The sequence below is a fragment of the Notothenia rossii genome (genome assembly GCF_949606895.1).
Source record: "Notothenia rossii genome assembly, chromosome: 3".
NCBI lineage: Eukaryota > Metazoa > Chordata > Actinopteri > Perciformes > Nototheniidae > Notothenia > Notothenia rossii.
Window position 1 is genome coordinate 850,249 of NC_136901.1, and position 15,000 is coordinate 865,248.

Genomic DNA, 15,000 nt, shown 5'->3' on the forward strand with positions numbered 1-15,000 from the left:
AGGTTACCGTACGACACACACTTTAATTACCTGACAACACACACTTTAATTATCTAACAACACACTAACGAGGTTACCTGACGACACACACTTTAATTACCTGACAACACTCTAACGAGGTTACCTGATGACACACACTTTAATTACCTGACGACACTCTAACGAGGTTACCGTACGACACACACTTTAATTACCTGACGACACACACTTTAATTACCTGACGACACACACTTTGATTACCTGACGACACACACTTTGATTACCTGACGACACACACTTTAATGACCTAATGACACACACTTTAATTTCCTGACGACACACACTTTAATTACCTGACCACACACACTTTAATGACCTAATGACACACACTTTAATTTCCTGACGACACACACTTTAATTACCTGACCACACACACTTTAATTATCTGACCACACACACTTTAATAACCTGACCACACACACTTTAATTACCTGACCACACACACTTTAATTACCTGACCACACACACTTTAATTACCTGACGACACTAACGAGGTTACCTGACGACACACTAACGAGGTTACCTGACGACACACACTTTAATTACCTGACGACACTCTAACGAGGTTACCTGACGACACACACTTTAATTACCTGACGACACTCTAACGAGGCTACCTGACGACATACACTTTAATTACCTGACGAAACACACTTTAATTACCTGACGACACTCTAACGAGGTTACCTGATGACACACTTTAATTACCTGACGACACTCTAACGAGGTTACCTGACGACACACACTTTAATTACCTGACGACACTCGAACGAGGTTACCTGATGACACACACTTTAATTACCTGACGACACTCTAACGAGGTTACCTGACGACACACACTTTAATTACCTGACGACACTCTAACGACGCTACCTGACGACACACACTTTAATTACCTGACGACACACACTTTGATTACCTGACGACACCCACTTTGATTACCTGACGACACACACTTTAATTACCTGACGACACACACTTTAATTTCCTGACGACACACACTTTAATTACCTGACGAAACACACTTTAATTACCTGACCACACACACTTTAATTACCTGACGACACACACTTTAATTACCTGACGACACACACTTTAATTACCTGACGACACACACTTTGATTACCTGACGACACACACTTTAATTACCTGACGACACTCTAACGAGGTTACCTGATGACACACTAACGAGGTTACCTGACGAAACACTAACGAGGTTACCTGACGACACGCTAACGAGGTTACCTGACGACAAACTAACGAGGTTACCTGACGACACACACTTTAATGACCTGACGACACTGAGGTTACCTGACGACACACTAACGAGGTTATCTGACGACACACACTTTAATTACCTGACGACACTCTAACGAGGTGACCTGACGACACTCTAACGAGGTTACCTGACGACACACACTTTAATGACCTGACGACACACTAACGAGGTTACCTGACGACACACACTTTAATGACCTGACGACACTCTCACGAGGTTACCTGACGACACATTAACGAGGTTCCCTGACGACACACTAACGAGGTTACCTGACGACACACACTTTAATTACCTGACGACACACACTTTAATTACCTGACCACACACACTTTAATTACCTGACCACACACACTTTAATTACCTGACCACACACACTTTAATTACCTGACGACACACACTTTAATTACCTGACGACACTCTAACGAGGTTACCTGACAACACACACTTTGATTACCTGACGACACACACTTTAATTACCTGACGACACACACTTTGATTACCTGACGACACACACTTTAATTACCTGACGACACACACTTTAATTACCTGACCACACACACTTTAATTACCTGACGACATACACTTTAATTACTTGACGACACACACTTTAATTACTTGACGACACACTAACGAGGTTACCTGACGACACACACTTTAATTACCTGACGACACACTAACGAGGTTACCTGACGACACACACTTTGATTACCTGACGACACAAACTTTGATTACCTGACGACACACACTTTAATTACTTGACAACACACTAACGAGGTTACCTGATGACACACTAACGAGGTTACCTGACGACACACACTTCAATTACCTGACGACACACGAACTAGGTTACCTGACGACACACACTTTGATTACCTGACGACACACACTTTAATTACCTGACGACACTCTAACGAGGTTACCTGACCAAACTAACAAGGTTACCTGACGACACACACTTTAATTACCTGACGATACACACTTTAATTACCTGACGACACACACTTTAATTACCTGACGACACACACTTTAATTACCTGACGACACACACTTTAATTACCTGACGACACTCTAACGAGGTTACCTGACGACACACACTTTGATTACCTGACGACACGCTAACAAGGTTACCTGAAGACACACACTTTAATTACCTGACGACACTCTAACGAGGTTACCTGACGACACACACTTTAATTACCTGACGACACTCTAACGAGGTTACCTGACGACACACACTTTAATTACCTGACGACACTCTAACGAGGTTACCTGACCAAACTAACAAGGTTACCTGACGACACACACTTTAATTACCTGACGATACACACTTTAATTACCTGACGACACACACTTTAATTACCTGATGACACACACTTTAATTACCTGACGACACACACTTTAATTACCTGACGACACTCTAACGAGGTTACCTGACGACACACACTTTGATTACCTGACGACACTCTAACGAGGTTACCTGAAGGCACACAATTTAATTACCTGACGACACACTAACGAGGTTACCTGACGACACACACTTTAATTACCTGACGGCACTCTAACGAGGTTACCTGACGACACACACTTTAATGACCTGACGACACTCTAATGAGGTTACCTGTCGACACACTAACGAGGTTACCTGACGACACACACACTTTAATTACCTGACGACACTCTAATGAGGTGACCTGACGACACACTAACGAGATTACCTGACGACACTCTTACGAGGTTACCTGACGACACACACTTTAATGACCTGACGACACACTAACAAGGTTACCTGACAACACACACTTTAATGACCTGACGACACTCTAACGAGGTTACCTGACGACACATTAACGAGGTTACCTGACGACACACTAACGATTTTACCTGACGGCACACACTTTAATTACCTGACCACACACACTTTAATTACCTGACCACACACACTTTAATTACCTCACGACACACACTTTGATTACCTGACGACACACACTTTAATTACCTGACCACACACACTTTAATTACCTCACGACACACACTTTAATTACCTGACGACACACACTTTAATTACCTGACCACACACACTTTAATTACCTGACGACACACACTTTAATTACTTGACGACACACACTTTAATTACTTGACGACACACTAACGAGGTTACCTGACGACACACTAACGAGGTTACCTGACAACACACACTTTAATTACCTGACGACACACTAACGAGGTTACCTGACGACACACACTTTGATTACCTGACGACACACACTTTAATTACTTGACAACACACTAACGAGGTTACCTGACCAAACTAACAAGGTTACCTGACGACACACACTTTAATTACCTGACGACACACACTTTAATTACCTGACGACACACACTTTAATTACCTGACGACACTCTAACGAGGTTACCTGACGACACACACTTTAATTACCTGACGACACTCTAACGAGGTTAGCTGACGGCACACACTTTAATTACCTGACGACACACTAACGAGGTTACCTGACGACACACACTTTAATTACCTGACGGCACTCTAACGAGGCTACCTGACGACACACTAACGAGGTTACCTGACGACACACACTTTAATTACCTGACGGCACTCTAACGAGGCTACCTGACGACACACTAACGAGGTTACCTGACGACACACACACTTTAATTACCTGACGACACTCTAACGAGGTGACCTGACGACACACTAACGAGATTACCTGACGACACTCTTACGAGGTTACCTGACGACACACACTTTAATGACCTGACGACACACTAACGAGGTTACCTGACAACACACACTTTAATGACCTGACGACACTCTGACGAGGTTACCTGACGACACATTAACGAGGTTACCTGACGACACACTAACGAGGTTACCTGACGGCACACACTTTAATTACCTGACCACACACACTTTAATTACCTGACCACACACACTTTAATTACCTCACGACACACACTTTAATTACCTGACGACACTCTAACGAGGCTTCCTGACGACACATTAACGAGGTTACCTGACGACACACTAACGAGGTTACCTGACAACACACACTTTGATTACCTGACGACACACACTTTAATTACCTGACGACACACACTTTGATTACCTGACGACACACACTTTGATTACCTGACGACACACACTTTAATTACCTGACGACACACACTTTAATTACCTGACAACAATCCAACGAGGTTACCTGACGACACACACTTTAAGGACCTGCCGACACTCTAACGAGGTTACCTGACGACACACACTTTAATTACCTGACGACAAACACTTTAATTACCTTACCACACACACTTTAATTACCTGACGACACACACTTTAATTACCTGACGACACTCTAACGAGGTTACCTGACGACACACACTTTGATTACCTGACGACACGCTAACGAGGTTACCTGAAGACACACACTTTAATTACCTGACGACACTCTAACGAGGTTACCTGACGGCACACACTTTAATTACCTGACGGCACTCTAATGAGGTTACCTGACGACACACTAACGAGGTTACCCGACGACACACACTTTAATGACCTGACGACAAACACTTTAATTACCTTACCACACACACTTTAATTACCTGACGACACACACTTTAATTACCTGACGACACTCTAACGAGGTTACCTGACGACACACACTTTGATTACCTGACGACACGCTAACGAGGTTACCTGAAGACACACACTTTAATTACCTGACGACACTCTAATGAGGTTACCTGACGACACACTAACGAGGTTACCCGACGACACACACTTTAATGACCTGACGACACTCTAACGAGGTTACCTGACGACACACACTTTGATTACCTGACGACACGCTAACGAGGTTACCTGAAGACACACACTTTAATTACCTGACGACACTCTAATGAGGTTACCTGAAGACACACACTTTAATTACCTGACGACACTCTAATGAGGTTACCTGACGACACACACTTTAATTACCTGACGACACTCTAACGAGGTTACCTGACGACACACACTTTGATTACCTGACGACACGCTAACGAGGTTACCTGAAGACACACACTTTAATTACCTGACGACACTCTAACGAGGTTACCTGACGGCACACACTTTAATTACCTGACGACACTCTAATGAGGTTACCTGACGACACACTAACGAGGTTACCCGACGACACACACTTTAATGACCTGACGACACTCCAATGAGGTTACATGACGACACACTAACGAGGTTACCTGACGACACACACACTTTAATTACCTGACGACACTCTAACGAGGTGACCTGACGACACACTAACGAGATTACCTGACGACACTCTAACGAGGTTACCTGACGACACACACTTTAATGACCTGACGACACACTAACGAGGTTACCTGACAACACACACTTTAATGACCTGACGACACTCTAACGAGGTTACCTGACGACACATTAACGAGGTTACCTGACGACACACTAACGAGGTTACCTGACCACACACACTTTAATTACCTGACCACACACACTTTAATTACCTGACGACACACACTTTGATTACCTGACAACACACACTTTGATTACCTGACGACACACACTTTAATTACCTGACGACACACACTTGGATTACCTGACGACACACACTTTGATTACCTGACGACACACACTTTAATTACCTGACGACACACACTTTAATTACTTGACGACACACTAACGAGGTTACCTGACGACACACTAACGAGGTTACCGACGACACACATTTTAATTACCTGACGACACACTAACGAGGTTACCTGACGACACACTAACGAGGTTACCTGACGACACACATTTTAATTACCTGACGACACACTAACGAGGTTACCTGACGACACACACTTCAATTACCTGACGACACACGAACGAGGTTACCTGACGACACACACTTTGATTACCTGACGACACACACTTTAATTACCTGACGACACACACTTTAATTTCCTGACGACACACACTTTAATTACCTGACGACACACACTTCAATTACCTGACAACACACACACTGTAATTACCTGACGACACACACTTTAATTTCCTGACGACACACACTTTAATTACCTGACGACACACACTTTAATTACCTGACGACACACACTTTAATTACCTGACAACAAACACACTTTAATTACCTGACCACACACACTTTAATTACCTGACGACACACACACTTGAATTACCTGACGACACACAACTTTAATTACCTGACAACACACACTTTAATTACCTGACGACACACACTTTAATGAACTGACGACACTCTAACGAGGTTACCTGACGACACATTAACAAGGTTACCTGATGACACACACTTTAATGACCTGACGACACTCTAACGAGGTTACCTGACGACACATTAACGAGGTTACCTGACGACACACTAACGAGGTTACCTGACGACACACACTTTAATTACCTGACGACACACGAACGAGGTTACCTGACGACACACACTTTAATTACCTGACGACACACTAACGAGGTTACCTGACGACACACACTGTAATTACCTGACGACAAACGAAGAAACACCTGACCACACTAACGAGGTCACCTGACCACTCTAACGAGGTCACCTGTCCCCCCCATAGGCGGCGTCCCTGGAGCTGAAGCAGGAGTGGGTCCGCAGCATCCGCCAGGTGATCCAGGAGAGGAGGGGTCACCTGAGGGGGGCTCTGAGGGAACCCATCCCCCTCCCCAAGACCCCCAACCCAACGCTGGGGAGGCAGCGTAGCATCAGCCGCAGGTCAGACACACACACACACACACACACACACACACACACACACACACACACACACACACACACACAATTATCAATTTAAATATTAAAGTGTTAATAAAAAGAGTTATATTTTGAAATAGCTAGAGGGATTTTATTGTGAAAGGGCTGCAGAGTTTGTAGTAAGCAGCATCTACCTGTCTCTCTACCTGTCTCTTCCCACCTGTCTGTCTCTACCTGTCTGTCTCTATACCTGTCTCCCCCCACCTGTCTGTCTCTACCCGTCTGTCTCTCTACCTGTCTCTTCCCACCTGTCTGTCTCTACCTGTCTGTCTCTATACCTGTCTCCCCCCACCTGTCTGTCTCTACCCGTCTGTCTCTCTACCTGTCTCCTCCCACCTGTCTGTCTCTACCTGTCTGTCGCTCTACCTGTCTCCCCCCACCTGTCTGTCTCTACCCGTCTGTCTCTCTACCTGTCTCCTCCCACCTGTCTGTCTCTACCTGTCTGTCGCTCTACCTGTCTCCCCCCACCTGTCTGTCTCTACCCGTCTGTCTCTCTACCTGTCTCTTCCCACCTGTCTGTCTCTACCTGTCTGTCTCTACCTACCTGTCTCCCCCGACCTGTCTGTCTCTCTACCTGTCTGTCTCTCTACCTGTTTGTCTCTACCTGTCTGTCTCTCTACCTGTCTCCCCCCACCTGTCTGTCTCTACCTGTCTGTCTCTCTACCTTTCTCTCTACCTGTCTCCCCCCACCTGTCTGTCTCTCTACCTGTCTCCCCCCATCTGTCTGTTTCTCTACCTGTGTCCCCACACCTGTCTGTCTCTACCTGTCTGTTTCTCTACCTATCTCCCCCACCTGTCTGTCTCTCTACCTGTCTGTCTCTACCTGTCTGTCTCTCTACCTGTCTCCCCCCACCTGTCTGTCTCTACCTGTCTGTCTCTCTGCCTGTCTCCCCCCACCTGTCTGTCTCTACCTGTCTGTCTCTCTCTCTACCTGTCTCCCCCAACCTGTCTGTCTCTCTACCTGTCTCCCCCCACCTGTCTGTCTCTACGTGTCTGTCGCTCTACCTGTCTCCCCCCACCTGTCTGTCTCTACCTGTCTGTCTCTCTACCTGTCTCCCCCCACCTGTCTGTCTCTACCTGTCTGTCTCTCTACCTGTCTCCCCCCACCTGTCTGTCTCTACGTGTCTGTCGCTCTACCTGTCTCCTCCCACCTGTCTGTCTCTACCTGTCTGTCGCTCTACCTGTCTCCCCCCACCTGTCTGTCTCTACCTACCTGTCTCCCCCGACCTGTCTGTCTCTACCTGTCTGTTTCTCTACCTGTCTCCCCCACCTGTCTGTCTCTCTACCTGTCTGTCTCTCTACCTGTTTGTCTCTACCTGTCTGTCTCTCTACCTGTCTCCCCCCACCTGTCTGTCTCTACCTGTCTGTCTCTCTACCTTTCTCTCTACCTGTCTCCCCCCACCTGTCTGTTTCTCTACCTGTGTCCCCACACCTGTCTGTCTCTACCTGTCTGTTTCTCTACCTATCTCCCCCACCTGTCTGTCTCTCTACCTGTCTGTCTCTACCTGTCTGTCTCTCTACCTGTCTCCCCCCACCTGTCTGTCTCTACCTGTCTGTCTCTCTGCCTGTCTCCCCCCACCTGTCTGTCTCTACCTGTCTGTCTCTCTCTCTACCTGTCTCCCCCAACCTGTCTGTCTCTCTACCTGTCTCCCCCCACCTGTCTGTCTCTACGTGTCTGTCGCTCTACCTGTCTCCCCCCACCTGTCTGTCTCTACCTGTCTGTCTCTCTACCTGTCTCCCCCCACCTGTCTGTCTCTACCTGTCTGTCTCTCTACCTGTCTCCCCCCACCTGTCTGTCTCTACGTGTCTGTCGCTCTACCCGTCTCCCCCCACCTGTCTGTCTCTACCTGTCTGTCTCTCTACCTGTCTCCCCCCACCTGTCTGTCTCTACCTGTCTGTCGCTCTACCTGTCTCCCCCCACCTGTCTGTCTCTACCTGTCTGTCTCTCTACCTGTCTCCCCCCACCTGTCTGTCTCTACCTGTCTGTCGCTCTACCTGTCTCCCCCCACCTGTCTGTCTCTACCTACCTGTCTCCCCCGACCTGTCTTTCTCTACCTGTCTGTTTCTCTACCTGTCTCCCCCACCTGTCTGTCTCTCTACCTGTCTGTCTCTCTACCTGTTTGTCTCTACCTGTCTGTCTCTCTACCTGTCTCCCCCCACCTGTCTGTCTCTACCTGTCTGTCTCTCTACCTTTCTCTCTACCTGTCTCCCCCCACCTGTCTGTCTCTCTACCTGTCTCCCCCCACCTGTCTGTTTCTCTACCTGTGTCCCCACACCTGTCTGTCTCTACCGGTCTGTTTCTCTACCTATCTCCCCCACCTGTCTGTCTCTCTACCTGTCTGTCTCTACCTGTCTGTCTCTCTACCTGTCTCCCCCCACCTGTCTGTCTCTACCTGTCTGTCTCTCTGCCTGTCTCCCCCCACCTGTCTGTCTCTACCTGTCTGTCTCTCTCTCAACCTGTCTCCCCCAACCTGTCTGTCTCTCTACCTGTCTCCCCCCACCTGTCTGTCTCTACGTGTCTGTCGCTCTACCTGTCTCCCCCCACCTGTCTGTCTCTACCTGTCTGTCTCTCTACCTGTCTCCCCCCACCTGTCTGTCTCTACCTGTCTGTCTCTCTACCTGTCTCCCCCCACCTGTCTGTCTCTACGTGTCTGTCGCTCTACCCGTCTCCCCCCACCTGTCTGTCTCTACCTGTCTGTCTCTCTACCTGTCTCCCCCCACCTGTCTGTCTCTACCTGTCTGTCGCTCTACCTGTCTCCCCCCACCTGTCTGTCTCTACCTGTCTGTCTCTCTACCTGTCTCCCCCACCTGTCTGTCTGTCTCTACCTGTCTGTCTCTCTACCTGTCTCCCCCCACCTGACTGTCTCTACCTGTCTGTCTCTACCTACCTGTCTCCCCCCACCTGTCTCCCCCCACCTGTCTGTCTCTACCTGTCTCCCCCCACCTGTCTCCCCCACCTGTCTGTCTCTCTACCTGTCTGTCTCTCTACCTGTTTGTCTCTACCTGTCTGTCTCTCTGCCTGTCTCCCCCCACCTGTCTGTCTCTACCTGTCTGTCTCTCTACCTTTCTCTCTACCTGTCTCCCCCCACCTGTCTGTCTCTCTACCTGTCTCCCCCCACCTGTCTGTTTCTCTACCTGTGTCCCCACACCTGTCTGTCTCTACCTGTCTGTTTCTCTACCTATCTCCCCCACCTGTCTGTCTCTCTACCTGTCTGTCTCTACCTGTCTGTCTCTCTACCTGTCTCCCCCCACCTGTCTGTCTCTACCTGTCTGTCTCTCTGCCTGTCTCCCCCCACCTGTCTGTCTCTACCTGTCTGTCTCTCTACCTTTCTCTCTACCTGTCTCCCCCAACCTGTCTGTCTCTCTACCTGTCTCCCCCCACCTGTCTGTCTCTACGTGTCTGTCGCTCTACCTGTCTCCCCCCACCTGTCTGTCTCTACCTGTCTGTCTCTCTACCTGTCTCCCCCCACCTGTCTGTCTCTACCTGTCTGTCTCTCTACCTGTCTCCCCCCACCTGTCTGTCTCTACGTGTCTGTCGCTCTACCTGTGTCCCCCCACCTGTCTGTCTCTACCTGTCTGTCTCTCTACCTGTCTCCCCCCACCTGTCTGTCTCTACCTGTCTGTCGCTCTACCTGTCTCCCCCCACCTGTCTGTCTCTACCTGTCTGTCTCTCTACCTGTCTCCCCCACCTGTCTGTCTGTCTCTACCTGTCTGTCTCTACCTGTCTGTCTCTCTACCTGTCTCCCCCCACCTGACTGTCTCTACCTGTCTGTCTCTCTACCTGTCTCCCCCCACCTGTCTGTCTCTACCTGTCTGTCTCTCTACCTGTCTCCCCCCACCTGTCTCTCTCTACCTGTCTCCCCCCACCTGTCTGTCTCTACCTGTCTTTCTCTCTACCTGTCTCCCCTCACCTGCCTGTCTCTCTACCTGTCTGTCTCTACCTGTCTGTCTCTCTACCTGTCTGTCTCTCTACCTGTCTGTCTCTCTACCTGTCTGTCTCTACCTGTCTGTCTCTCTACCTCTCTGTCTCTCTACCTGTCTCCCCTCACCTGTCTGTCTCTCTACCTGTCTGTCTCTACCTGTCTGTCTATCTACCTGTCTGTCTTTTTACCTGTCTGTCTCTACCTGTCTGTCTCCCTACCTGTCTCCCCCCACCTGTCTGTCTCTACCTGTCTGTTTCTCTACCTGTCTCCCCCCACCTGTCTGTCTCTACCTGTCTGTCTCTCTACCTGTCTCACCCTCAGGGAGACGAGTGAGGACGCAGACAGTTTTGGAGACGCCAGCAGTCAGCCTGACACGGTGTCCATCGCCTCCAGAACCTCCCAGAACACTGCAGACAGCGACAAGGTACACACACACACACACACACACACACACACACACACACACACACACACACACACACACACACACACACACACACACACACACACACACACACACACACACACACACACACACACACACACACACATACACACACACAAAAACTAAAGTAACTTTAGGAGTGTGTGCAGAGGGGTGTGTGTGTGTGAGTGAGTGAGGGATGTGTCTGATGACCTCAGTGTGTGTGTGTGTGTGTGTGTGTGTGTGTGTGTGTGTGTGTGTGTGGGGAGTTTCCTCAGTCTCTCGCCCCTCTGTAACTCGTTCACTTCTCTCTGCATCGCTCTGAGGTACATTTCATTTGTTTACCTGCTGCGGGGTGGGAGGGGTTAGTGACCTCTGACCCAGGACAGTAAGTATAATACATATTTAAATAATGTGCCTTCAGTACATTTAGCTGATTAAACCTGTGTACTTTTACTTAGATAACATTAGTATTAAGTGTTTATACTTCTCAGACTGAAGTTCTTAGTAGTATTTCTGCAGTAGAAGTACTAACCCTGTGTTTTTACTCTCCACGCTGCAGCTCACAGCTGGGTTGCATTTGTACGGAAACACCCTTTAATCCCAGGAGAGAGACACACACACACACACACACACACACACACACACACACACACACACACACACACACACACACACACACACACACACACACACACACACACACACACACACACACACACACACACACACACACACACACACACACACAAAAACTCTATATAAATGCTGTTGTGAGGAGGTGTTTGATTCGCTCACCCTGCGTCCCTCAGCTGGGAAGAAGACCATTAGAAATATTGTTTCATTTTACAGATTTTAAGGAGTTGTATTAACCCTTTATGACTTCTTAAAGTGGATAGCACAACTGGAAACACACTATAAACCCTGTTCTGAGGAGGCGTTTGATTCGCTCACCCCCCAGCTGTCCGGAGGCTGTGAGTTAGTCGTGGTGTTGCTGGATTTCTCCCCCGGCGCTGCCGGAGAGATCGGGGTGCGCTGCGGTCAGACGGTGGAGCTGGTGGAGAGATCAGTGGAGAGACAAGGGTGGTGCCTAGTGAGGACCACCGACACTACACCTGCACAGGTGAGAGAGACACACACACACACACACACACACACACACACACACACACACACACACACACACACACACACACACACACACACACACACACACACACACACACACACACACACACACACACACACAGGGAGGAACTGGAGATCATTTTTCAAATAAATTAAAGATATTTCTTGTAGATTTCTTGATGTTTTCATTTTATGTGCTGATTTTTTTCTTTTACATTTTAGATTTTTCTCAACTAATTGAAATAAATGACAGAACTTTGAAACGTGAGATGATGAGGTTCAGCAGAGCGGGCGGAGCGCTGACGCACAACATCAGTATTATGATTACGCCTGTTATGTTGGCCCTCTTCTCCTCCCACATTCCACATCGCAGAAACTCCGTTCAAACATCAAAGCGTTCAGCTTGGTCGGGAATCGATGGCTATTACTTTTCTCATTCATAACTTTCATAATTCCAGAGATACATCCCATAATACATCACATTTTTAACATTGAAGTCAATGGAGAAACTCTTCAGACTTCAACAAATCTTCATGCGACTTCAACTGCTAACTGTTCCTTCATACTTTCAGTCAGACACCTCATTCCAACTTTAAAATGTTACACATCTTTCTGACATTATTCGTGTAAAACAACTTTTAAATCTGATTTGTACTTTTAGAGATATTAAACATAGTTCAGACCTTGGTAAAGAGGTTTTCTTCACATTTTAGAGTGTGTGATGTCACAGCTATGGAGGACAGATTTCAATTTGCCTTCATATGGTTTTTTAAAACTGCCATAATTCACAAACCCTACATTCCTGAGACATAATCTTTTATGACAAACGTAGGAAAACATCTCGTAGCTTGAAAAATGACAAATAATGAAGCAAAAATAATGAAGCAAAGTGCCTCTTGAGGGCATGAAGTGACAAAAACTTTCAACATGTCTCCATTAAAGCCCATTGTAATTTCAGGCAGATATTTCCTCACGGCAGCACACCTTTAGTTAAACTGCCAAAAAGGCCACATTATTAACCCGAAACTACACAAAAATTACACTTCAGATACTCAACTTCCTTGACATGCTTCACGTTTTGAAATTTCACAGATATCTGTTACGGTTCTTCCACAAAACGTTCACATGTAAGAGGTTTATCTCTCATTCAGAACAGTGAAGCCTTTGATCTCTACAGAGCTCGTTAGCTCAACTATAAACACCTGTGTAATGGAACACGATGATGTCATCACTCCACCTGACATGCTCAGAGCAGCAGACTCCAGATAGAGGGTAACGGGCCTGCCCTCAACAGCTCTACAGCAATTATGGGGTGTCATCATCATATGACGAAGAGAGAGAGAAGAGAGAGGGCGATCAAGAGAAGAGAGAGAGTAGTGTAATAAAACACGGTTTTCTCATAACTTCAGTGAAAATACTCCAAACAACCCAAAACTTCACAGGTTTGGTAACGATGCAGCCATCAACGCATCTAAGCATATTATGGGGTGTCATCAAATGCCGTTGCCATGGCGACAGACCACTCGCCATGAAACAGGATGTCGCTGTAAGTCCAATCGACACGGTCCAATCGTCCCCCAATCTTCACTTGTCCATATCACCGGTCCATGCCTCAACAGCTCTACGCCAATTCTGAGATCTCACCATATGCCGTTTCCATGGAAACGCATCCCTCGCCATAAAACATGATGTCGCTATAACTCCTATGAAAATGTTTAAAAAGTGCTCAAACTTCACAAGTGTGCTAACAGTCCAGCCGTGAAGACATCTACGGCAGGGGTTCCCAACCCCCGGTCCGCAGACCGGTACCGGGCCGCGAAGGTGTTACTGCCGGTCCGCGAAATAGCTGTGAGTTTATAGTAATATTTGCAGAATTATAAATATTAAAAAATATTTGATCAAAAATGTCTTCTTTTTTGGGGGGTTTTCGCACCTATACCAGTCATATTATTTCATCCAAAACATACAAAATAAATCAAAATTGGTTAGCATAAGGTCTCAGGCTCTCGTGCGCAGAGAAAGTTACCGTTGCGTCAATAGGAAGTGGAGCACACAGGAGACAACCGTTTAATCGCAGACTGTTATGTTTATGTGGGGAAATGGCAGTGCAGACATTATTTGAGATATATTTCGAACACGGACTTCATTTTAAGGACATTGGGGCCAGGGGTGTAGAGCTATTTGTTTTATTTGTAAAACCTACACAAACACATCGAACGGCCCGATTATTCCCCCTATTACTCGTTGTATGAAGGAAATGTCCGGTCACAAAGGCGCATGATGTGTGTGTGTATGTTCGGTGTGTTTGTTTTTATCCAACAACGGCATTTGTTTTCAAATGACCATGAACAGTAATTTACACACATCTGGCCAACTCCTAGGTATGTGGGT

At 47.1% G+C, this 15,000-nt stretch overlaps 1 protein-coding gene across 1 annotated transcript in view; it reads left to right on the forward strand.

Annotated features, from left to right (window-relative positions):
- Positions 1-15,000, forward strand: part of LOC307031018 (kalirin-like) — an 86,250-nt gene that overhangs the window by 51,896 nt on the left and 19,354 nt on the right. Inside the window, exons 38-40 of the mRNA XM_079667729.1 lie at positions 6,941-7,095; positions 11,379-11,481; positions 12,443-12,604. Of these exons, the coding sequence (XP_079523855.1) occupies positions 6,941-7,095; positions 11,379-11,481; positions 12,443-12,604 (420 nt within the window). The remainder of the gene's footprint in view (positions 1-6,940; positions 7,096-11,378; positions 11,482-12,442; positions 12,605-15,000) is intronic.